Source organism: Aquarana catesbeiana, linkage group LG04 (assembly GCF_042186555.1).
Source record: "Aquarana catesbeiana isolate 2022-GZ linkage group LG04, ASM4218655v1, whole genome shotgun sequence".
NCBI lineage: Eukaryota > Metazoa > Chordata > Amphibia > Anura > Ranidae > Aquarana > Aquarana catesbeiana.
The window spans coordinates 337,156,676-337,183,753 of record NC_133327.1 but is presented as its reverse complement, the minus strand read 5'-3'; the positions used below and the strand labels follow the sequence as shown (position 1 = coordinate 337,183,753).

Sequence of the window (27,078 nt, the reverse complement as noted above, 5' to 3'; positions counted from 1 at the left end):
CCATTTTTATGTTAGAATATGTTCAATAAAATTGTCAAACATGCTAATCGTTTTTGTGTCCTATCTGTGTCCCAAATATAATTCTCTCTCTGCCTTTCTTTTCTTTTCCAATATAATCTATTATACATTTGTTTCAAATATTAATATATCTTTTTCTCAGATTTTCACCTCATTGATTATACTGCAATATCTCCCGACACATTTTCAATCCATTTTCCCCACAAGTTATCAAACTTTTTAGTGCAACTTCTGGCTTGGTATGCAAGTTTGTACATTGGTAGAGCATTATTAACTAATTTCAACCAGTCTTGTATGGAGGGGGGGGGTCGAATTTTTCCATTTAAGGGCCAGAGCCTTTTTGGCATAGCAAAATACTACTCTCAAAAGTCTCTTCTGTGATGTGGTCAGTTCTACCTCCTCCAGGTCTCCCAGGAGGCATCTGGCCAGAGAATATATGTTTGGGAGCCCAAGTTCCTCCTCCATATATGTGAGGATTGTCTTCCAATATGACATCACCCGAGGGCATTGCCATACCATATGGAAGAAGTCTGATACATCTAACTTTAATTGGGCCCTCTAACTAGTACATCTGCAGAACAGCTTGTTCTGCTAAAACACAAGACTTACTGGCAATACTCAGTTTTATTAAACGGGCAGCTGTGATAAAAAAGAATACCCGATCTTGCCATAAAGGTCCTTGTTCAGGCACTTTCTAATTTAAGTGACATCTTGTGACATGCATCCCTGATGGACACTACGAATAACCATGCCGACACATTCTTCAAAGTGCTAGAAAATTATTTTCAGTAACCACCTTCTATATTCTAGATTTATAAAGGACAACTAAAAATGCAATATTTACCTTGTCCAGGAAACAACCACTTCTCCTTTCTTTTTGATGACATTCTTTGCAGATATCCCACCACTTGGGGAAAGTTTAAATGAAGTAAAGTTCACATTGCTTTCACTAACAGCCCTTCTGTGTTTTCTAAGCGGTTTGTCTTGATCCTCAGTTTTGCTACCCCGGGCACCTTCCTTTTTATCTTTATTGTCAGAAAGAAAAGAAACGTTTCGCCTCTTTGATGAAGGTCCCCGCTCTGATGATTTCCGTTTCTTTTTCTTTGGATTTACGTCTACAGACTCAGCTTCAGGAATACTCCCTATAAATGTGTCTGCACATGGAGTTTGACTGGTTATTATCTCTTCTGTAAAGGATGTTTCTATCTTGTCATAGTAAATCAGCTGTTCAACAGATATCATCTCGTCATCTTCTTTTGAAATTTTTTTGGTACAAACAGTCACCAATTTCTCACTGTCTAGCTCAGAATTCTCTGTATGAAGAACATTTGTTAACTCAACTTCAGGTGTGTCTGTTAAACTTTGGTTTAAGGCATCCGTTAAGATAGATATTTTGGAGTGTGCGGTTTTGGGCGATGAACATGTAGGTGGTTTTACATCTGTAAAGTTTTCAGATTTCTCATCAATTTTTGAGAAATTTAACTCCTCACAATATGGCACTGTGGACTCAGCAAGTAAACTGTTCTTGGCATCTGCTTTGAGTTTAGTTTCAGTATGGATCCCCTTTTGTAAACTTTCATCAAGAATGTAACAGTGTGTACTTTTCAACTGACCTGTGGCTGCAACGTCAGATTCTACTACAGAAGAGCTGTCAGACACCGGAGAACTAGAGGATACAGCACGCCTTATTTTAACGATGAAGTGATCATTGGATTTCTCCATTATAACTGCTTGCATGGGTTCGCTTGGATGACACTGAAAACCATCAGGTTCATTTGAATTTTCCATTGAACCTGTGTTTGAATTGTCTGAATCCAAAGTTAAATGTATGTCCTGTTCTGTGACATCTTCCTCATCCAGGACAGCATTTTCACTAAAATGTGCATTTATTTTAGACAATGATTCAGGATCACAAACTGGTCTAAGAAAACTAAGATGAGAATCAGATTTCAGGGGTGAAGGAAAAGTAAGAGACACCGCAAGATCTTCCATAAGAACCGAATAAGACTTGAATCGGTCCTCAGAGGTGGCTATGCTTTTGCTGGAAGAGGTACTTGTAGGGACTTCAAGCAAGCAGCTTTCATCAAAAACATCTGGGGTTAGTACAGTCTCATGTCTAGGTAAAGTACTGATATGTGGAGGGGAAACTGAAGACCAAGGAAAAGCTACCATAACTGGAGTTTTAATTTCTGACAAAGAATTTACAACATCATCTTTTTGACTTGGGGTGCTTTTTTTCTCTGGAGTGTCCAATATCCATATATTTTCATGCAGGGTGTTAACCTCTAAATTGTCAGAGTCATTCAGCAAACTTTTAAAAATGTCACCCATGTGATCATCACTTACTAAGTTAAAGGATAAACCTGCAGAGCTTTGTTGATCTATTTGACATTCATTGGATGTGTCAGGTTTGGCAGTAGAGGAAGGAGGCATTTTTGGTTTTAGGCTCATGTGGTTAGAAGGTGAAATACCATTTTTTTCATAAGTAGTACTCAAATCTTTTAAGCACTTCTTTTCCACGCCGTGGTCCTCTATAGTTTGAGGTTTTGTGTTCGCAGCATCTCTTTGATACTGAAAGTCCAAACGTCTTAAACAACGTTCATTTTCTGATTTGGCCAGGGAAGCTTTAGCCTTAGAAGTCTTGTTCACTTTTTGTGACTTTATTTGATCAGATTTTTTAACTTTTGTTGACGATAACGTGCTTCTTTTATTCTCATCTTGGCCATCTTCTAATTTGGACTTGTCACAAAGTTGTACGGTAATTCCTTTAAGGGTGTCGAATAAAGAATCAAGCTGTTCTTCTACAAATTTCCATAGTCTCTTTTTCATGTCTAGGAGCTGCTGCTCAAAGATCCGATCTACAATCCCATTCTTTTTAAGCTGCTTTAGCCTGGATTCAATAAGCTTACACATTTGTTTTTGCAATTTGTCTGGTGAAGAACACAACCTAGACCAATCCAAACGGTTTGCTAGAGTGGTAAAGCATAATGATGTTGCTTCAACAAAGCGATGGAACTGGGACAGTGGAAACTGTATCTTAAATTTCATGTATTTTTTTCTTATATGCTTTCTAATTATTCTCAACATCTGTAGAACATCCTGTATATTTGATGGAGGAACAATTTGTAAGACTCCTTCAAGGCAAGAGTCAGCTCTTACATTTTTTCCTTTGTCAACTGGCAATGCAAGCAACTTTGCTTTTGTGTTATCTTTTTGTTTCTTAGTCTTTGAAGTGGACTGCCTCAGTGGTGAAATGACTCCATTTGGTTTGATAACAGAAGCTATCTTGCTTTCCTGACTTTCGGGACTCTTGCTCACATTTGCATCTTTGATGGGCTTGGTTTGGCTTGGACTACTTTTAGACTGTGAGGATTGCTCATTATCTGGTTCTTCATCACTTACAATCTCCCCTTCCTCAACTTCATCGGAAGAAATTTCTATGGGAAAAGTTTCAGAGCCTAGATCAATTTTGATGACTGGTTTACAATTCTCTTTGTTCAGTTCATTTGGAGTGCTTATATTCACATCTGAAGGAAGATCTAACAAGGAAACAAAAAAAGAAGATTTTAAGACAATTCTGGTGATGCATATATTTTTTAATTCATGAACTGTGCAATAGCACATCAACTTATTTGCCTCAGTTTTAAACACACTAATTCACACTGGCAATGTAAAAAAGAAAGCATACTTGAAAGATGATTTAACCTTCTATTGAAGGTAATTTGTTATTGAAAAAAATAAACAGTTCATAACTTAAAGGGGACGCCCACCCTAACACTAAAAATTGCTACATCTACAGGCATCCACGATCTAAGGCTAACCTATCTAGCCCTGTAAAGAAGAAATTGCTATAGATATTTTTTTGAAGCCACTCCGGTCAGGTCTCCAGCAGCAGGAGCTCTGCAGAGGACACAACCAACAACGGCTGTGAAATTAATGGGAAGTGACATCACCCATAGAGTTACTATGGGGCTTCCATTGTCAGCTGCCTCCTCTGCACCCGCCTCCATAGCAAAGCCGCCACTGACAGCTCAGCGTGGGACCGAACCGGCTTCAGAAAAAAGTATGTACAGTTAAACCTTGGATTGAGAGTAACTTGGTTTGAGAGTGTTTTTCAAGACAAGCAAATTTTTTTTTTTTTATAAAATTTTGACTTCTAAACGAGCGATGTCTTGATATACAAGTAACGTCACGTCACAACTGAGTATAAAAAGAGAACAGAGGCCACTCTAAGTGTAGCAATAGGGTTACATTTACTGAAGGTACAACATTTAGCAACTCACAGGGTTGATGATTAAAACAGGTACATCTAAGTATGTAGGCATTCGGGGAAAAGCTGTCCATATAGACCATCCTCCACACCGCCCTTGACGTCATCCCTTCCACGCTGCACTGCACAAGCGCTTCAAGCCTCGCTTTCAGATTTCTCTACTGCAGGGTAGTCTTCCTGGTCACAATTACAGGCTGACAGCAGTGAGAGCCGGCAGTGCAGAGGAGTCTATGTGGACAGCTTTACCCCATATGCCTGCATACTTAGATGTGCCTCTTTTCTTCATTAAATGTAACCATATTGCTACGCTTAGGAGCGCCTCTCTTCTCTTTTATACTCTGCAGCTCCTGCTGGATTTTAATTCTAATCCCCTTGTGGAGGCTGCCATTTTTGGATGGACATTTTATGGTTACACAACCTATCACATTGCTATAAACTTTTTATATGGACTATAAACTGAAGGACTTATGAATAAGTGGCTGAGGAACGAATCACCTGAGTTTCCATTATTTCTTATGGGAAAATTTGCTTTGATACACGAGTGCTTTGGATTACAAGCATGTTTCCAGAACGAATTATGCTTGCGATTCAAGCTTTTAGGTTAGGTTTCCACTATTGCGACCCCAAAGTCGCGTGATTTGCAGTGCTACTTTGCAATGTGATATCATGCTACTGGCGAGAACCATGGGAGAACAAGTCGCACCAAAGTAGTACAAAAACCCTTTTTGGAGTTGCTGCGACTTGAGTCGCACCAATTAGAACGGGGACCATTGAAATACATAGATTTTGACTTGTCATGCGACTTCACAACTTTCAGTAGTGGAAACAGAGCCTTACTGTATATGGAGTTCTTCTTTACAGGGCTAGATAGGTTAGTCTTAGATGGTGGATGTCTAGATTTAGAGATTTTAGTGTAAGGGTGGACTTACCCTTTGACAGATCTCTGCAATAATGGCCAATTTGTTGTCAATAAGACCCTTCATAAACTGCAAATTATATAGACTCAAAGGAAGATTAAAAGACCCAGACCAGTGTCTCCAGCGGTATATTACTATATTCCCAAAAGATTTTTAGACTCGTGAAACTAAAAATAACAGAAATCAAATTCTAAATATTACATCTTGAAATACAAAAAGAGTAAAGTCATAAATCTATCCAACATAAAAAATAAAAAAGTTAGGATTGCAATAACAATTCAGAATCTACAGAAAGAAAACCGTAAAAAGGAAAAAATAAAAACAGCATGGCAAATATAAAAAACACACAAAAAAAAAGGATTAGAATTAAAAAGAAAGAATAAAAATAAAAAGCAGTCCAACGCCAGAAGAAAGAAAAAAAAAAAAAAAAAAAAAAGATCTAAATCTAAAAGCATGCCTGCATGCAAAACTACTACTTTTATATTAATGAAAAAGTACTACCTTTATATGAAACGCTCACTACTGAAGCCTTGGTTGTGCATTCAGTTGTAGGCAGATGCGCTAAAGGTCTGGCTGGGCTTTTTAGCGGACTGACGACTTTAGGTATACGTCTACAGAAATTTAAGTCAAGACTTATTTCATCATGTAAACACTGATTAGGATTGGAGGATTCAAAGATACCTTTTGTGGACCCAGTTATATATGGTTTCAAGCCATTTGTCTGGTCTACATCTTCAGATATCTGCGCCAAGAAGACTCCATTATCTTGGACATTTTCAGCTGGCACAGACATGTTCAGATTTTCAGAAGGGATTTCATTACTGCTGCACTTGTCAGTTTCAATGTAAGAATCAAGCACAATAAAATCGGATTCAAGTAAAATGCTTTGTGTGTTCATATCATCAGATATGTTGGCCTCAGGTTCCATATGTAAGACATGGGGACAATCTACATTTGATTGAGTAGCTTCTGTAAGAGCCTTATCCTCCTTAATGGTCACGGTTAATTGCTCTTTGTGAAGTGCTACAGTATCTTCAACAGGCTCAGAATGATGCACCAATTTTAACTCGTCTGAAGAAGTTGGATTTTCTACAGACATTTTTGTACTAGGTTTCAAATACATTGAGTTAGGTTTACTTAAATGTTCATGAGAATCTGTGTTATTACTGCTTGTGCACACTTTAGAAGATACCTCTGTATTTATGGAATTCATGTCAGTTTCCCCGGAAGACACAGGAGAGTTGGCAGATTCTGAATCCTGACTTTTTTTTTTAGCTGGAGAAAGGGTCAGATTAAGAGTCTCCATAAAGGATAACTTCAAGTCCTTTACAGAATTATCTTCCCTCTGACAAGTTAAGCCTTTTGCAAAGTTTTGGGACTTGACGTCTGCTTTACTAGGACAATCTTGTATTTTTACTTTATTTGAAGAATGGTGACACACTTTTTCTCCTTTTCGGTGCCCTCTGCGATTTTGATCAGATCTAATATTTTCATCATTTTTAGATCTCTTCTTTTCAGTCCTATTGTCCCGTTCAGTTAAACTTTTGCTATCACATTTCTGTTTATTTTTGGATGATGGCCTGACTTCAGCTTTGCTTGATTTTGAGTCTTTGCTTATATTTTTGGAATCGCTGTACTCTGAGCAGCGTTTATCCCTTCTGTCAGATTCGTTAATCCCTTTGCCAACATTCTGTTCTGATGGTGATGATTTTTGAGAGTATTCGGTTTTAAGACTCGAAGAATGGGTTCTTTTCAACCTTTGGGACTCATCATCCTTTTCATTTGTTCTGTGTCCCACAGTTTTGTCTCTCTCATACCCCTTAGACTCCTTTCTGTGTTCCGATTTTTCATCTGTTTTTAAATGCTTTTCTTTTGATTGATGTAATTCTTGGCCCCGTGTGTTTTCCTTTGAAAAGCTTGGTTTATCATGGGAGCTTGAAGAGTGTTTCCTACTGTCCATTTTGTTATCCACATCAGATTTTTTAGAATTTCTGATTTCTTGAGAGCTTTCACTTTTCCCAGTTTTTGTTGGGTGTCCATGTGACTTCTCTTTTATTTCACAAACACGATCATCGGTTACAGTGCTAAGACTGGGTCTGTGTCCTTCACTCCTTTGCCGTCGATCTACATCTCTACTCTGACTATCGGAGTCCATTTCTTTTTTACTTTTCTTATCTACCATTAACTTGTGCCTTGAAGAAGGTTTTTCTGTTCCTTCATTCTCCTTGCATTGTTTTTGGTCCATTTTTGAATTAGATTCAGAATTATTTTCTACACAAGACTTGACCGGTTCAGAATTGCCTTTTGTAGAGGAATAGTTACTCATTGGGTCTTTAGAGGAAGTTCCTTGTGGTTTCACTTCTTTCCTTATGCTACTGGTCTTATTTATTGTGTCTTCGGAAAGCTCTTTGTTCTTTAATTTTGTATTAATGGTTAGTAATGGCGCTGGACGGGAATTAAAACTTCGATAGCTTCCTGGAACACACAGCCTTAATAAGCAAAAAAAAAAAAAAATGGAAAAATAGGAATTAGCACAATAACTACTGCGACCTAATTGTTTAGACAGCCATCGCTATCAAAATGATATTCAATACATTTTTTACCTTTAAAATTCTAATTTTCAAAACAAACAAAATACAACACATGATAAACTAAGCTCTTAAAAGTTAAATTTTAGGCCATAAGCGAAATCAGTTAAAGTGGTTGTTAAGCCACTCTAACCTGTAAACACCATCAGCACTGCCTCCTAGTGCAGAGTCCCCCTCTGCTGCAAATACCCAATTTCACAGCAGAGATTGCGATCACATGACCAGCCAGCTTTTTCCTTTCCTCCTCTGACAGATGCAGCGGTACAGGTTTGTGTTATGCAAGCAGAGGGGGGGTGGCACTGTCACAGGCAGACAGAGAGGGGAGGGGAGGACACAGGAGCAGATAGCAGCCTGCAGATAGCAGGCTGCAGATGACAGAGGCACGTAAACGAACCACGGTGACAGGCTCAGCAGCCTTCAGAATCTATCTCCCAGCGGACACCCAGTGGGCAGAAAAAGTTTGTGTCACCGCGAGGTCCAGAGGAAAATTTGATCTATACCAGAGGGAAACTAGAGCCCGATAGATTGCTACCCACACCCAGAATTCCCCATATGGACACTTGTGTGCTGTGTACCTGGTCCCATCACATGATATCCTTGAGGCTTACTATACTCCATATGGAGGTAAGAGCTCTGTGAGCATTAGGTGGATGTATAGTCACGAAGATTTATATTTAACCACTTGCCGACTGCCGCACACCGATGTATGTCCTAACTTTGAGGACAGATATCGTTGTTATGGCAGCAACTAGCTGCCATAACCCCGGTATCACCGTTTTCGGCCGGCGGTCGGTTACAAGATAAAAGTGGTTCCTGCAGTGGATTCGCCGCAAGATCACTTTTATCGGTGGCGGGAGAGGGTCACCCCCCCCTCCCGCCGCGATCCGGTGCCCTCTGCTGCTTACCAGAGCTGTCGGGTAACGGCGGAGGCGATCGCGTACTGTCAGTGGCTGTGCATGGAGACGAGTGAGGGTAAGATGGCCCCCACCCGTCTCCATGACACTGCAGGGCGGAAGCGATGTCATAACGTTACTTCTGCCCATGGCTCTTAAAAGGCACATTTTTTTCAAATGACATTTTTTTTTTTTTATTGCATTTAAGTCCAAATATGAGATCTGAGGTCTTTTTGACCCCAGATCTCATATTTAAGAGGACCTGTCATGCTTTTTTCTATTGCAAGGGATGTTTACATTCCTTGTAATAGGAATAAAAGTGATCCAATTTTTTTTTTTTTAAAAAGCAGTGAAAAATAAAATAAAAGTAAAATAAAAAAGAAAAAAAACTTTTTTTTTAAAGCGCCCTGTCCCGACGAGCTCACATGCAGAAGCGAACGCATACGTGAGTAGCGCCCGCATAGGAAAACGGTGGTCAAACCACACATGTGAGATATCGCCGCGACCGGTAGAGCGAGAGCAATAATTCTAGCCCTAGACCTCCTCTGTAACGCAAAACATGCAACCTGTAGAATTTGTTAAACGTCGCCTATGGAGATTTTTAAGGGTAAAAGTTTGATGCCATTCCACGAGCTGGCGCAATTTTGAAGCGTGACACATTGGGTATCAATTTACTTGGCGTAACATTATATTTCACAATATAAAAATAAAATTGGGCTAACTTTACTGTTGTCTTTTTTTATTCAAGAAAGTTAATTTTTTCCAAAAAAATTGCGCTTATAAGACCGCTACGCAAATACAGTGCCAAAAAAAAAGTATTACAATGACCGCCATTTTATTCTCTAGGGTATTAGAAAAAAAACAACAATATATAATGTTTGGGGGTTCTTAGTAATTTTCTAGCAAAAAAACCTGTTTTAAACATGTAAACACCTAAAATCCAAAACGAGGCTAGTCCTTAAGTGGTTAAGAAACATTTGCATTTATTATTTAGAAGATTTGTCACACTTGTGGACATTATTTATTGTCATCACCAACATGACTTTGTAGTCCAGATTTCGGACAACTTGGACTTTATTATATTTCACATTCTGGATTGTGTTTTTTTGTTACATGTTTTGGATCATTTCATTTAATTACTTATTAGATAGATGTTATTTAGCATTTGGTATACATCTCTGAAACGCGCACAGATCACTTTATGCATCAGCCATCATACACCGTGGTCAGTTTACATAGGAAAGGGCAGAAAGTGGCAGGATCAGTCAGGTTTTTTAGGCGTTACAGCAGGGGGCCAAATGACACAGCACAAGCACTGTCATATAACATGCTTTAAAGAAGCAGGATCCTTTTTTTTTTTTTCCGGGGTTAACAAACACTTTAACATTATCCTGCAGATATTGCAACTGGGCTAAGGTTGAAGCCCATGCAGCTTACTATAAACCTGAATTCCAGGAATTTAGCTACTTTGTAAAAAGCGCAGGCACACTATAAGCTAAAGGAGAAGTATGGTCAAAGCTATTTTGGCCATACTTCTCCTGTGTGTCACAGGAGTGCACTTGGTTCTGCGTTCCTGTGACCAAGATTCAGCTGACAGCGAACCAAAGCCAGTCCAGGCTCTACAGAGAACCTGACAATGATAACGGGATCTGCCTAGATTCCTGACCGGCAGCTGGCTCAGCCTCTCAGCGCACTGCTGAGAGGTTGAGCCAGCTGCTTCCACCCCGTCCATACTTCAGCGCTCTAGTGAGAGTAAACAAGGCATTTCCCCGTTCTGCCTTGTGACATGACAGAGATACACTGCTCCCTGTCATCGGGAGCAGTGATCACTGTCATGTCCTCGGTAGCTTATCCCCTCCCCCCAGTTATAATCACTCCCTACGACACACTTAACCCCTTAATCGGCCCCCTAGTGTTTAACCCCTTCCCTGCCAGTGTCATTTACAAAAAAGTGTCCGATGTGTCCGCCATAATATCGCAGTCACGATAAAAATCGCAGATTGCCATTACTTATAAAAAAAAAAAAAAAAAAAATACAATTTCCATAAAACTATCCCCTATTTTGTAGACGCTATAACTTTTGCGCAAACTAATCAATATACGCTTATTGCAATTTTTTTTTTACCAAAAGTATGTAGAAGAATATATAACCAGCCTAAACCGAGGAAAAAATTTTTTTTATATATTTTTGGGGGATATTTATTATAGCAAAAAGTAAAAAATATTGCTTTTTTTGTTTATAGCACAAAAAATAAAAAAAAAACAGGTGATCAATTACCACCAAAAGAAAGCTCTATTTGTGGGGAAAAAAAAAGGATGTCAATTTTGTTTGGGAGCCACGTTGTACGACCGCGCAATTGTCAGTTAAAGCGACGCAGTGCCGAATCGCAAAAAGTGCTCTGGTCTTTGGCCAGCCAAATGGTTCAGGGATTAAGTGGTTAAAGACTTACAAATATCAGGCTTTCTGAACATTAGACAGCAAGTTATCGGGAAATGGAATACTTCTCAATTACTCACAAATAAGCAAATGGGGTTCATGAATTCTTAAACGGGAGTTAACTGGATGAGTGCACGGCAGCTACATCTATAAAATAAAACACTGAATACAAGAGTATGTAGGGTTTGCTCCCCATTTTAACTGATGTCTACCATTGGTGACTCTAATTAAAACAATTACAATCAATCATGAAAACTTTTTCATTTTAAAACAAACACTCTTTGAACTATATTGTTTGCCATCCATTGTATTTCCATCAGCTATCTGATGTAATATAAAATTTACTGTTTTTGTAGAAATAGTCAATATTGAAAAGGCATATCTTTGCAGCTAAACTTCACAAAGAAAAAAAAATATATAAATAATCCTAATTCACAGAAGTATGCATAGAGATAAAAGACCATGTTTACTGTTGATTAAGTCTGTTGATCTCATCTTCTTTACGTGTGAGCTCAACTCTTGCTGTTTTTATAAGAGCAGAAATATTCTTCTTTAAGCACTGGTTTTCATTTTGTAAGTTGTTGTTCTACAACAAAAATAAAACACCTTAATTCACCAAGTTAAAAAAAAAACAAAAAAAACACACACACACACACACACACACACACACACACACACACAAGAAAACCCCAAAACAATTTACCTTTTTCATACAATATATTTTCAAGGTTACTAGCTTGGGGGTGAAGGGAAACTACAAAAAGCAGACAATCTGGGTATACACATACTGAAAGACAGCTGGTTAGCAGACATCTGCCCACTTTCAGTATGTGGGTACTGCTGTCCAACAGAAGCCGGTCTAATGACTGACTTCTGTTGAACAGTCATGCTGAAAAATCAACACAAATGGCACTGATCTGTGTATTCTAACTGGGGGAGTGAGGAGAGTCCCCGTTGTCAGCTGCTTGTGTTGATGTGAGGATATTCAAGTTTTTTTATTTTATTTTAACCCACTTGAATAAAAAGAAGAAAAAAAAAACAAAAACAAAAAAAAAACAAAAAACTATATATACACACACACCCTACAAAAAGTGCAATACACGTCAGTGTTATTTTCTGTGGCACTTTCAATTTGCATGCTACTTTGAATCTTTTGTTCAATCTAAGCTGATAGAAAATTCAAAGATAACCATTAAAACTGTCAAGCATACAACCAGCATTAAACTTTATTATTAGGATTCTACAACCTCCTAGGAAATAAAGTACATATAATACTGTAATCAAATCTTTGGAGGAGCTGTAAAAGTTGAGATCCAGTAAATAACAGCGTGCTACAAGCTCTGCCCACCTGTTTCCAACCACAAAGTTTCAAGGAGACGGCTGTATGATTGACAGTGCTTTTACTTTGAATACAAGGGAGTGGGTGTGTGAAATTATCACTCAACAACAAAAGGTGCGGAAGACTGAAGGTAGAATCCCTGCACACTGGAACCCAGCCGCTATATAGAGAGGTAAAGATATGGCTTCAGCCTGAAATCCTCCTGGCTATGGTCCTCTGGCATGTTTCGCCCTGCCTACAGGACCCAGTCATTGAGAATGATTAAGCTCCATAGGCAAGGCAAAATATGTCAGAGGAACATAGCGAGGAGGAGTTCAGGCTGAAGCCGTATCTTTACCTCTCTATATAGTGGCTACGTTCTGGTGTGCAGAATTTCCTACTTCTCTCTTACGAATTGTTTCAGCTAGCCTGAATGAGCTTGTTTGAACGTCAGCACCCGATCTGTGTCTGAACTGCACGGTGAAGTCTTATAGTGTTGAGTGGCGCTCCAAGTTTTTGTATAAGGAGCAACAGCAAAATGGCGCTACAGCTCACACACGTCCTGTTTGACAGCTGGGAGTAGCAGCAGTGTCAGAACACAGCCCTGCTTTCAATTGTACACAAACAATGGCACAGGGCTTTCATAACAAATAAGAAGTTAACAACAATCATGAAAGCCCTGTACTGACACTGTTCCCAGCCTTCAAACAAACACTGCATCGATCAACCACATCCACTGGTAGGCGAATAGAGGCTACAGTCCCTGTATCTTGGTCACGCCCCTCTGATGAGTTTCTCCCTGAATGGGCTTTTTTTTATTTATTTATTTTTTGGATAGAGTGGAGAAGGATTAGAACACCTGTCAGGGAGATTCACCCTCTATAATTTGTCCTGTTTACTATCATTGCAAGTGAAGGTAAAAAAAAAAAATCCCAAATTGTGTGTTGTCCCCAGAAAAGTAATAGAGGAAAAATCTTCCAACGGGGACACTAGTTCTTGTGACCTGGGGGTCCCCAAGAGATTCCCTCTCACTTCTTGTTTTGGTTATGGGACAGGAAGTGAAGGTAAATCTCCCCACTGAGATAAACAGGTAAAAAATAAACCTTACAGGGCTTTTAGCCCTCCCTTACTCTATCCCAAAAAAAAAAAAAAAAAAAAAAAAAGCTTTGCCTATAGTTCTAATTTAATGTATGCTATATAGTATTTTCCCACAGGCTTACAAAGTTAATTTTTGGCTATCACACATTGTAGCTAGTTGCAACACATTTTGATACATTTTAATGCGCTGTAATAAAATGCATCATGACCTACATTGTTCCCAGTACACATCAACACACAGCGCTGGTGTGAACTTGAACCAATAAAAAAAAAAAAAAAAAAGCCGTCTGTCTTCCCCTTGCATTCTTAATTTGCGTCTAGCCCACAGTTTTGTGTGCTATTTTAACTTACATACACACAAAGCGTCTGTATTGTATAAATTTACTCCAGGTTTTATTAAAGCAGTTATATACCTGTGAATTCTTACTGGCTAGATTTTGTCACATATTCACCACTAGCATCAACGGTTTACAAAATTTTGATAAACTTGGATTATGACTTACTGCAACATTTGCATCAGTATAGAACTCTACTTCTGTATTACTATTTGTGTGTGCTATGTAATACTTGCAGATACACTGGTGGAGACAAACATCAAAGTGATATTTTCTTAATTTGCAGGAAAAATATTAAATTAAAAGGTCTCAAAAAGGTACCACAACTTTTAAAGGCCAGGAAATGAAGGTCTTGTATAGCTGAAAACATGAGTGAGTAACTTCCACCACACTAAAAAGGTTCTTAAAATATACATCTTAACCAAATAAATATACAAAAGTGAAATTTTTTTTAGGGTCTTAAAATTAGTACTTTACCAAACACTGCATTTCCTTCAACTTGCTTACTAGCTGTTTCATTTGTTTCTGGCACTTTTCATATTCAGTATTTAGCTAATGAAAAAAAAAAAAAAAAAAAAAAAAATAAAAAAAACACCACAAACAAGTTAAAGGGGAGACATTTAAATTGCAATGTACATAACTGAACATAAATCTACCCTTTCTTGATCAACTTATTTGAAGTAAATGGAAAAGTTCCATTATATACCACTGCATAGGTTTGAGATGCATTTTTTTTTTTATCTTTTAATTGCTTTATATGAGGGAATGTCTAAAGCTCTATAGAATCACAATGCCCAGGACCGCTAATATCATGACTAAGAGCCCTTGCACACTGGGGCGGGGGCGGCGTCGGCGGTAAAACGCCGCTATTATTAGCAGCGTTTTACAGTCGGTATTCGGCCGCTAGCGGGGCGGTTTTACCCCCCGCTAGCGGTCGAGAAAGGGTTAAATACCACCGCAAAGCGCCTCTGCAGAGGCACTTTGTCGGCGGTATAGCCGCGCCGTCCCATTGATTTCAATGGGCAGGAGCGGTAAAGGAGCGGTATACACTCCGCTCCTTCACCGCTCCGAAGATGCTGCTGGCAGGACTTTTTTTACCGTCCTGCCAGCGCACCGCTCCAGTGTGAAAGCCCTCGGGGCTTTTACACTGGATACACAGCAGCGGCACTTTCAGGTCGGTTTGCAGGTGCTATTATTAGCGCAATAGCGCCTGCAAATCGCCCCAGTGTGCAAGGGCTCTTATATATTCATATGTGTGCTGTTTATGGTTAATAAATTGTTCTGGTAAGGATTCCTATACATTTTTATTTTTTTTTACTGGAGTCTACAGAGCATTGCACCCACGATCAGCAGATCATGAGTGCAATGTCAAGCTCCATGGTGGCAGACGGTATTTTTAGTTTTTTCATTCACAGATCTCTGTTAATGAATTACATGGCTGTGTGGACAGAACCCGCACAGCTGAGCTGTTTTCAAAAAGTGAAAGCAGGTGCAGGGAGAAGAGCAGGAGGCGCTGGCAGTGGATGCATAGGAGAATGTTACACCCTAAATATCGGTGTAACATACTCCTAAAGGTGAACTTCTTTAAATTATCCATACCCCTTAATACAGTCCTGTGCAAAGCATAAAGCAAAGTACTGGTAAAGCTGTATAGCAGGCACTATAAGAATACAGCTTCTACTTTCAGGGATCTGTCTCCATGTGTCACCATTTCCACTGATGAAAAGCTTGCAGATATGGAACAGCTGTAAACACCCCAATCCATTACCCATAGCAAATGATTGCCAGGCTGCTCAGGCAATTGGGACACACTTTCAAACTTAATAATTTCATAGCATGTTAGTGGGGTTCCAGCACCAGTTTACAACAGTGATCAGAAGTCTGCAAGCACTGGCATAAAACCGTACAAGTTCACAATTACTTTACACTCAAACATGGTTGCTTTTATATTTACTACATACATTATTAAATGATGCTTCCTTAGCAGTTCCTTCTTCTGCAATTATTTCCTCATATAGGTCCAAGCAGTCTCTTGAAGGACTGGATGGCTTAGTGGTTTCATCTGCAAGAAAATTAAATTAATAAATAAATCAAAATATGAAAAAAGCCTTTTTAAAACATTCAAAGCATCCATGATATAACACATAGAATGTAGTTCTGTTATTCTATAATAATTGTAGGGGGATCAAGAAAGAGAACAGTTTTCTTATTGATGGTACCAGAATCCACAAAAATAAAAACAATGCAATTTAACAAGAGAAGTTTACGCTTGATCTCCTTTACAGTTTAACATCTCTTGTATATGAATCTGAGACTGAAAATGAGCATGGACCAACTATTCAGATACAGTGTCATATCTGCCTGAGCAAACAGATTTTAGGAGGTAGAACCTCTTTTCATTTATGCCTTCAGCATTTATCTAGCTGTCAAGCATAGGATTTCAAAATAATAGCTATGTGTGACGTCCACAAATTTTCAGCATAGTGATCGTAGTTTCGTGGAAACCCCCCTATTGTGGGGTCACCAGTACGGTATTTGTACATTGAAATCATATCCCCGCTCAAGCGTCTCCTCTCAGAGAGAACAAGTTCAGTGCTGGTAACCTTTCCTCATAAGCTCCTCTAGTCTCTTTATTAGTTTTGTTACCCTTCCCTGGACTCGCTCCAGTTCCAGCACATCCTTCCTGAGGACTGGTGCCCAGAACTGGACAGCACAGCCCAGGTGCTGCCGTACCAGAGACTTGTAGAGTGGGAGAATTATCGTTTTATCTCTGGAGTTGATCCCCTTTTTAAACGCATGCCAATATTCTGTTTGCTTTGCTTGTAGTAGCTTGGCATTGCATGCAATTGCTGAGCCTGTCATTTACTAGGACCTCCAGATCCTTTTGCATCCTAGATTCCCCGAGAGGTTTTCCCCCTAGTGAGTAGATTGCATTTATATTTTTGCCACCCAAATGCATCATTTTACATTTTTCTACATTAAACCTCATTTGCCATGTAGTAGCCCACCACATTGTAATTTGTTCAGATCTTCTTGCAAGGTTTCCACATCCTGCGGAGCAGTTATTGCCCTGCTTAGCTTAGTATCGTCCGCAAAAACAGAGATCGAGTTGTTTATCCCATGCTCCAGGTCGTTTATGAACAAATTAAATAGGATTGGTCCCAGGACAGAACCCTGGGGAAACCCACTTTCCACCCCGGACCATTCCGAGTACTCCCCATTTATCACCATCCTCTGAACTCGCCCCTGTAGCCAGTTTTCAATCCATAAACTCACCCCTTATGGTCCATGCCAACGGACCTTACTTTGTACAGTAAACGTTTATGGGGAACTGTATCAAATGCTTTTGCAAAATCCAGATACACCACATCTAGGGACCTTCCAATATCTAGATGGCAGCTCACCTCCTCATAGAAGGTTCATAGACTGGTTTGGCACGAAGGATTCTTCATGAATTCATGATGATTACTAAAATCTTGAATATAGTCCCTCATCATCCCCTCCAGAGCTTGCATACAATTGATGTTATGCTAACTGGTCTGTAATTCCCAGGGATGTATCTTGGCCCTTTTTTTAAATATTGGTGCTACATTGGCTTTTCTCCAATCAGCTGGTACCATTCCTGTCAGTAGACGGTTTGTAAAAATTAGGAACAATGGTCTGGCAATTACTTGACTGAGTTCCTTAAGGAGCCTCGGGTGCAAGCCACCTGGTCCCGCTGACTCATTAATGTTAAGTTTTCCAAGTCTACTTGTAATTCTGTCCTCTGTTAGCCATGAGGGTGCTTCCTGTGATGTGTCACGAGGATAAACATTGTAGTTTTGGTTACTGAAGCCCCCCCCCCCCCCCCCCCCCCATTTCCCTGGTTAAGACTGAGGAGAAGAATAAATTCAATACCTTCGCCATCTCTCCATCCTTAGTAACCAGATTCCCTTCATCATTCTTTATGGGACCAATACCAATATGATCTGACCTCCCTTTCTTACTATTTATGTACTTAAAGAATTTCTTGGGATTTTTTTTTACTCTCCTCCGCCATGTGCCTTTCGTGTTCTATCTTAGCTGCCCCGATTGCCCCCTTACCTTTCTTGTTGCATTCTTTGTAAAGTTGGAATGCTGATGATGATACCTCAGCCTTGTATTTTTTGAAGGCCTTCTCCTTTGCTTTTATATGGATTTTTACGTTGGAGTTAAGCCACCCCGGAGTTTTATTAGCCCTTTTAAAATTGATTTCCTATTGGGATGCACTGGCTAATGCCCTTATTTAATATGCTCTTAAAGCATACTCATGTTTCCTCTGTGTTCTTTGTTCCTATTATTATACACGATTTATATAGCACCAACAGTTGCAGTGCTTTACAATGTAGAGGGGGCACAGCACAAGAGAGATAGTTCTGTGTGTCGTTGGCGTAGTGGTGGTATTGGAAGCCATGGGAGGTTATCAACTGGCCCAGGGAAGAGGTATAGAGCGAGAATAGGAGGGGGCCCAAGGAGGGAGCCTTGGAATACCCCAACAGAAAGAGGAAGAGGAGCGGAGGAGATGAAGTTGAGAAGTGACACTGAAAGTGCGCTGAGATAGGTAGTAGGAGAACCAGGATAAAGCAGAATCACGGAGGCCCAGGGAGTGTAGTTTGCTGAGGAGGAGAAGGTGGTCAACTGTGTGGAAGGCAGCAGAGAGGTCTAAGAGTATGAGTATGGAGTGATGGCCATTGGTTTTAGCAGTTAGTAGGTCATTGGTGAGTTTTAGTAGGGCAGTTTCAGTGGAAAGTTGTGGATGGAAGCCAGACTGTAGGGAGTCGAGAAGGTTGTTGTCCGTGAGGCAGCGACTCATTTGGTCATGGACAAGGTATTCGATGAGCTTGGAGGCAAACGGGAGCAGGGAGATGAGTCTTAAGTTATTAAAACAGGGGGTCTAGTGAGGGTTTTTTTTTTTTTTTTTTTTTAAGTATGGGGGGAGGGGGGGGGTAACCAGTGCATGTTTGAGCGGGGAAGGAAATGTGCTGGAGGAGAGGGAGAGGTTGAAGATGTGGGTTAGGGATTTTAGGATAGAGCGGGAAGGTGGTCGCAGTAATTGTGAGTGGACAGGGTCCAGAGGACAGGTAGAGAGGTGGGCCATGGAGGGGAGTTTATCAACTTCATCGGTGGTAACTGGGCAGAAGGAGGAGAGTAGAGTATTGAGCGAGGTGTTGGACCTGATGGGTTGGGTAGGGGAGTTGAATGCTGGATATCTCCATGCGAATTGTGTCGATTTTGCTTTTGAAATGGTTGGCAATCTGCTGAGCGGTAAGAAAGTTAGTGGGTGGGGAGCAGTGGGGGGGTGAAGGAATCAAGGGTAGAAAAGAGTTGACGAGGCTTGGGTGAGAGGGTTTGATGAGAGTGTTGTAGTAGGTTTGTTTAGCAGCGTGGAGGCAGGAGTTGTATTTGAGAAGGGCAGATTTGTAGGGGGTAAAGTCTTGCAGGGATTTCGATTTATGCCATGTTTGCTCAAGAGCACGGCTGGGTCGAGACTTCTGGTGTCGTCTGTTTGCCAGGGTTGTGGCAGATGGTGCATGGTTCTGCGTGTAGAAAGAGGAACAAGTACGTCTAGGGAGGATGAGAGTGTGTTGTTGTAGATGGAGGTGGTTAGGTCTGGGCAGGACAGGGTTGCGACTTTGTTGTAAAGGCCATCAGTAGCAGAATGAAGAAGGAGGGAAGGGTTGAGGTTGCAAAGGTTTCTGTGGGTAGTGGTTTGTGGGTTGGCAGCATGGGAGGAAGGAGACAAGGAAAGATGAAATGGATAAGGTTGTGATCAGAGAGGAAAGGGGGTGTTAGAGAGGTTGCATGGAGTGCAGCGATGGGAGAATACAAGGTCGAGAGTATTGCCATTGGAGTGAATGGTGGTTTGTGTCCCTTGTGTTAGGTTAAAAGAGGAGGTTAGGTTGAGTAGTTGAGAAGTGGTTGCAGTATTAACATTGATTGGAATGTTAATGTCACCTAGGATGATGGCAGGTACTTCAGAGGAGAGAAAGTAGGGTAGCCATGCAGAGAAGTCATCCAGAAAGCGCGACACTGGTCCAGGAGGCCGGTAAATGACTGCGACCCTCAGACAAGCTGGAGAGAAAAGACGAATGCAGTGCACTTCGAAAGAGCAAGGGGATAGAGAGGGAGGTGTGGTAAGAACCTGGAAGGTGCATTGTGGGGAGAGGAGAAGTCAGACGCCACTTCCTTTTCGGCCACAGGGTCTGGTGGAGTGAGTCCAGAGGAGGCCACTGTGGGACAGGGCAGCTGGGCAAGGTAGTGTCAAATTCCTGGAGCCAGGTTTCGGTAATAGCAAATAGATTAAGGGATTTGGAGAGGAAAAGGTCATTGACAAGCTAGTTTGTTAAAGACTGAGCAGGCATTCCAGAGGGCACATGAAAGAGGGGGGCTGACTTGTGGAATCAGGGGAATTGGGATGAGAAGGTGGTAGTTACGACTACTGTTGGAGGAGGTAGAAAGACAATTTTGGGGGTGGGAATTGGGTGTGGGAGGGCCAGGGTTTGGTGCGATGTCCCCAGACAATAGGAGTAGTAGGAGGGTGAGAGTGGTAAGGCAGGAGTGGGATTTATAGGAGGGCACATGCTGTAGTGGAGTGGAAGTGGTGATACTGTATGGGCTTAGAATAAGCAGGAGGTGATAAGTGCAGTAATATTGAGTGGGCAGAAGAGAGAGAGAGATATGTACAGGTTGCGGGCTGGAAGGGAGGGGTAAAGAAGAGTTTGAGGAGAGAGGACAATATAGCAAAGATTAGTGTGAGCATGTTGGAGGGTGGGGAGAGGGGAATAGAAGGAAGGCTGAGGAAAGTTACAGGATGAAGGAGAACTTCCTGTAAGAATAGGTGTTCCTAATGCCGCGTACACACGAGGGGACTTTACAGCAGACTTTGCCTGGCGGACGGGATTTCGTCGGACAATTCGATCGTGTGTGGGCTCCAGCGGACTTTGTTTTCTCAAAATTGGACGGACTTAGATCTGAAACATGTTTTAAATCAATCCGTCGAACTCGAGTCCGGTCGAAAAGTCCGCACGTCTGTATGCTAGTTCGACGGACAAAAAGCCACGCTAGGGCAGCTATTGGCTACTGGCTGTGAACTTCCTTGTTTTAGTCCGGTCGTACGTCATCACGTACGAATTCGACGGACTTTGGTGGATTGTGTGTAGGCAAGTCCGTTCATTCAGAAAGTCCAAAGTCCGTCGAAAAGTCAGCCGGGCAAAGTCTGCCGTAAAGTCCGCTCGTGTGTACGCGGCATAAGACTATCCAAATTATTATCTTCTAGCAAGGATCGTAGTTTAGGGAAGTTGGCTCTTTTGAAATTCAGTGTCTGAATTCCCCTTATGTTTCCTATTTGTGAGATTTATACTAAAAACTTATTGACCTGTGATCGCTGTTTCCTAAATTGCCCTGTATTTCCACATCCGTGATCAGGTCTGTATTGTTGGCAATCAGTAGGTCTAGTAACACTTTGTTTCTAGTTGGTGCATTTACCAACTGACCCATGAAATAGTCCTGCAAGACATTTAGGAACTGGCGAGCCTTAGATGAATGCGTGGTTCCTTCCACCCAGTCTATGTCTGGATAATTAAAATCGCTCATTATAATGACACTTCTCATTCTTTTTTTTTTTTTTTTTTTAACAGAAAAACACTTCTCATTCTTGCCACTAATCCAAATTGTGATAGGAGGTCTGCCTCTGGTTAGGGGCCTATAGCATACTCCCAGTATTACTTTTACCCTTAGTTTCCTCCCTTTGTAGCTCTACCCATAAGGATTCCACTTTCTCCCTTAGTGATGTCATCTCTCACATTCACTTGTACATCATTTTTGATATACAGGCATACCCCTCCCCTTTTTTTACCCTCTCTATCCCTGCGATATAGGGAATACCCCTGAATGGTTGCCAACCAATCATGAGAGCTGTCGAACCATGTTTCTGCAATTCTTACAAAATCAAAATCTTCCTTGTACAACAATAGCTCTAGTTCTCCCATCTTGTCTGCCAGACTCCTGGCATTGGTGAACATGCCACAGTTAAGATCGGTCGCATATCATCTCCTTATTAGGTGCTCTGGGGTTGCAAATAGGATTTAATACTATACTTACCTCGGGTTCAGGTGCTTTAGTCAACCTACCACTGATGCCCCCAATACTACCCTATGGAATATGTGCCGCGCTGACCATCTCTACCTCTGGACCCCCCATCGCCAGTTTAAAAGCCCCTCTAACTTTTCGGCCATCTTCACTCCCAGCAGATCTGCACCTGCCCCATTTAGGTGCAGTCTGTCCCTTCTATAGAGCTGGGAAGTCGCCCTAGTTCTCCAGGAACCCATACCTCTTCTTTTAACACCAGCTCCTCGGCCACTTGTTTACTTTCCTAATCTCCCTCTGCCTTTCTGGTGTGGCTTGAGGTACCGGTAGTATTTCTGGGAATACTACCTTGGAGGTACTTTTCCTCAATTTAGTCCCTAAGTCCCTAAAATCGTTTTTTTAGGACACTCCATCTTCCTCTGACGTTGTCATTGGTGCCAACGTGCACCATGACAGCTGGGTCTTCCCCAGCCCCTCCCAGTAATCTGTCCACTAGATCCGTGATGTGCCGAACCCCACTCTACATATCAGCTATTCTCTCACATAAAAACTATTCAAACTGATTGAAACAGATATTTATTTTAAAAACAGAGAGCTGCACACCTTTGTGTTGTGGTACTATGCACATTGCCACAATGCACAGTACTGCCCCACATTGTTATTTTCAGATAACATGCATACAGTATATACAATAAGCATTCATAATTATAAAGCAAACAGCTTAAAGTTCAACTATGGCCCGTATCAAAATGGCACATAGGATACAGTCCATCAGTAGCATTAACCACTTCAGCCACGGAAGAATTTACCCCCTTCCTTCATTTTTATTATTATTTTTTTTTTTTTACACTAGTAATGGTGGCGATCTGCGATTTTTATCGGGACTGCAACATTATGGCAGGCACATCGGACACTATTTTGGGACCATTGTCATTTATACAGCGATCAGCGCTACAAATAGCAACTGATTACTGTATGAATGACACTAGCAGGGAAGGTGTTAAACCTTAGTGATCAAGGGGTTAAGTGTGTCCTAGGGAGTAAGGGCTCACTACAACAGGACAGAGATCACTGCTCCAGATTACAGGGGGCAGTAGATCCCTGTCATGTTGCTAGGCAGAACAGGGAAATGCTTTGTTTACATAGGCCTCTCCCCGTTCTGCTTCCCCTTGCCGCAATCGTGGGCCGCCGGCAAACATCGAGTTTGCGGGACCAGCGGCGCATGCCCAATAGGCGCCAAATTCAAAGGGACGTACAGGTACGCCCATTTGCCTGCCTGTGCCATTCTGCCGAAGTATATGTGTGCGCGATGGTCGACAAGTGGTTAACACAGCAGTCTGTTTAACTGAGCCCCACAAAATGTTGTTACCTGGTGATCCAGCCAGTTAGGCTGCTTTCACACTGGAGCGGAAGTTTTCAGCCCCTAACGGGGCGCTTTTAACCCCTGTTAGCGGCTCAGGAAAGTGTTAAAAAGCGGCGCTTCAGCAGCGCCCCAAAGATGCTGCTTGCAGGACTTATTTTTTTCCTGTCCTGCAAGCACACTACCCCAGTGTGAAAGCAGAAGGGGCTGCAGAAGAAGCAGTTTACACGTGCTATTTTTAGTGCAAAAACACCTGTAACACGCCTCGGTCTGAATGTAGCCTAAGACTTCTAAACCCATGATGTATGTCAGTTCATTTAGTAAAGCCAGCCCCTATTGGCGTTCTACTAAAGGGTTACTAGTTTGGTGTGTTAAATCTTTTGCAGAAGAAACAAGATATACCTGTGCTCAAATCCCAATAGATTGTATGTATGAAATCCAGGACTCGACAACAAAACCCAGGCACCCCCCCCTCCCCCCATCTTCTCAGTTTTACGGCTGGGGTTTGGGTTGCGGGCTTGATTGGTCGCCCGTTCCTTACCCCTGCTGTGGACGGGGAGTGCCGCCTGTCAATGCCATCTCAGTGCAGCCCATCGGTGCTGCCCATCAGTGCTGCCTGTCAGTGCCCATCAGTGCCACCTCAGGACAGCACCTGAGAGAGTGGCTTCACCCACTAGGAGACGGGAAACACCAAATTTTAAAAGAAGGCTTCTCCCCACAGCTTGTCAGTTGTAGCAGAGTCCCTCCGGCCCAAGCTGGAACACATAATCAGAATATGGTTAGTCATAGCAAATACAGTATATAAAACAAGAAAAGGGCGGGTCGTTGCTGTCCTGAAAGACTCCTGGAAAACAAGTTACCGGTAAGTCTAACTTGAATGTTCCCTAAACGTCTTTTAGGACAGCACCTGAGAGAATAATCAAGACTTAACAACTAGGGAGGGACAACAGACTGCAGGACCTTTCTGCCAAATGCCTGATCATCGGCTGACAGAAGATCCAGTCTGTAATGACGGACAAACGTTAGATAACGTGACCATGTAGCCGCCTTACGAATTTGATCTGGGGTGGCACCAGCTTTTTCTGCCCAGGTAGTGTCCAGAGCTCTAGTAGAGTGTGCTCAAATTCCCGGCGGGGGAGACAAACATATCTGGGAATAAGCTTCTGAAAATAGCCGATTTTAGCCATCTAGCAATTGACCCCTTTGATGCTTGGTGGCCCTGTTGCTAGAAAAAAGAACAAATAAAGAGCTCGAAGCCCTAAAGTCCCTTGTTACTTCCAAGTAATGTATTAAAATTCTTCTTACATCCAAGTTATGGAATAAATTCTCCTTTATTCCAGAAGGAGTTGAACAAAAAGTTGGCAGGATGATTTCCTGAGACCTATTATGAACTTATGATACTTTTGGAAAAAACCCAGATCTGTTTTAAAGTACAATCCTGTCTGGGTAAATTAACAAAAAAGGTTCCTTTACTGATAGACCATGTCGTTCGCGGATTCTTCTTGTGGACGTAACTGCAAGAATACCGTTTTAAAGAATTAAATACCTTAACGAGATTGTCCAACGGTTCAAAAGGATCTTTTGTAAAGGCTTGCAAAACTGCTGACAGGTCCCATTTAGGAAAATGTTTAGTAGGAGATGGTCTGGACCTAGCAAGTGCCTTAAAGAATCTTGTAAGCAAATGGGACTGAAGAAATTGGTCTATGTATACTCCCAGGGCAGCCACTAGCACTTTAAGAGTGCTAATCGCAAGCCTTTTGTCCACGCCATTTTGTATAAATTCCAAAATCGACACAAGGTCTTCTAAGGTTTGGTTTGACGAACGACACCAAAAGTTGTAGACTCTCCAAACTTTAGTTACTTTCTTTCTACTGGTGAGTAGGGATGAGCTTCGAGTTCGAGTCGAACTCATGTTCGACTCGAACATTGGCTGTTCGCAAGTTCACCGAACAGCGAACAATTTGGGGTGTTCGCGGCAAATTCGAATGCCGCGGAACACCCTTTAAAAGTCTATGGGAGAAATCAAAAGTGCTAATTTTAAAGGCTAATATGCAAGTTATTGTCATAAAAAGTGTTTGGGGACCTGGGTCCTGCCCCAGGGGACATGGATCAATGCAAAAAAAAGTTTTAAAAACGGCCGTTTTTTCAGGAGCAGTGATTTTAATAATACTTAAAGTCAATCAATAAAAGTGTAATATCCCTTTAAATTTCGTACTTGGGGGGTGTCTATAGTGTGCCTGTAAAGGGGCGCATGTTTCCTGTGTTTAGAACAGTCTGACAGCAAAATGACATTTTGAAGGAAAAAACTCATTTAAAACTACCCGCGGCTATTGCATTGCCGACAATACACATAGAAGTTCATTGATAAAAACGGCATGGGAATTCCCCAAAGGGGAACCCCGAACCAAAATTAAAAAAAAAAAAGACGTGGGGGTCCCCCTAAATTCCATACCAGGCCCTTCAGGTCTGGTATGGATATTAAGGGGAACCCCGGCCAAAATTTAAAAAAAAAAACGGCGTGGGGTCCCCCCAAAAATCCATACCAGACCCTTATCCGAGCACGCAACCTGGCAGGCCGCAGGAAAAGAGGGGGGGACAAGAGTGCGGCCCCCCCTCCCTCCTGAACCGTACCAGGCCACATGCCCTCAACATTGGGAGGGTGCTTTGGGGTAGCCCCCCAAAACACCTTGTCCCCATGTTGATGAGGACAAGGGCCTCATCCCCACAACCCTGGCCGGTGGTTGTGGGGGTCTGCGGGCGGGGGGCTTATCGGAATCTGGAAGCCCCCTTTAACAAGGTGACCCCCAGATCCCGGCCCCCCCCCTGTGTGAAATGGTAAGGGGGTACATAAGTACCCCTACCATTTCACAAAAAAAGTGTCAAAAATGTTAAAAATGACAAGAGACAGTTTTTGACAATTCCTTTATTTAAATGCTTCTTCTTTCTTCTATCTTGCTTCATCTTCTGGTTCTTCTGGCTCTTCTGGTTCTTCTGGTTCTTCCTCCGGCGTTCTCGTCCAGCATCTCCTCCGCGGCGTCTTCTGTCTTCTTCTCCTCGGGCCGCTCCGCACCCATGGCATGGGGGGGAGGCTCCCGCTCTTCTCTTCTTCTCTTCTTCTTCATTTTCTTCTCCGGGCCGCTCCGCAATCCATGCTGACATGGAGGGAGGCTCCCGCTGTGTGACGGCGCTCCTCGTCTGACAGTTCTTAAATAACGGGGGGCGGGGCCACCCGGTGACCCCGCCCCCCTCTGACGCACGGTGACTTGACGGGACTTCCCTGTGGCATTCCCCGTGACGTCACAGGGAAGTCCCGTCAAGTCACCGTGCGTCAGAGGGGGGCGGGGTCACCGGGTGGCCCCGCCCCCCCCGTTATTTAAGAACTGTCAGACGAGGAGCGCCGTCACACAGCGGGAGCCTCCCTCCATGCCAGCATGGATTGCGGAGCGGCCCGGAGAAGAAAATGAAGAAGAAGAGAAGAAGAGAAGAAAAGAAGAAGAGAAGAAGAGAAGAGCGGGAGCCTCCCCCCCATGCCATGGGTGCGGAGCGGCCCGAGGAGAAGAAGACAGAAGACGCCGCGGAGGAGATGCTGGACGAGAACGCCGGAGGAAGAACCAGAAGAACCAGAAGAGCCAGAAGAACCAGAAGATGAAGCAAGATAGAAGAAAGAAGAAGCATTTAAATAAAGGAATTGTCAAAAACTGTCTCTTGTCATTTTTAACATTTTTGACACTTTTTTCGTGA

General features: G+C 42.0%; 1 protein-coding gene across 3 annotated transcripts in view; it reads right to left on the bottom strand.

The window, feature by feature from the left end:
- The window catches only part of CASP8AP2 (caspase 8 associated protein 2), a 57,209-nt gene that overhangs the window by 9,127 nt on the left and 21,004 nt on the right, over positions 1–27,078 (bottom strand). For 2 of the 3 annotated variants that reach the window (XM_073626936.1, XM_073626937.1), the window contains 5 exons: positions 15,836–15,936; positions 14,352–14,426; positions 11,594–11,709; positions 5,707–7,694; positions 863–3,557 (listed from right to left, as the gene is read on the bottom strand). In XM_073626936.1, coding sequence (XP_073483037.1) covers positions 863–3,557; positions 5,707–7,694; positions 11,594–11,709; positions 14,352–14,426; positions 15,836–15,936 — 4,975 coding nt within the window. The remainder of the gene's footprint in view (positions 1–862; positions 3,558–5,706; positions 7,695–11,593; positions 11,710–14,351; positions 14,427–15,835; positions 15,937–27,078) is intronic. The other variant, XM_073626939.1, reaches the window with a different exon arrangement.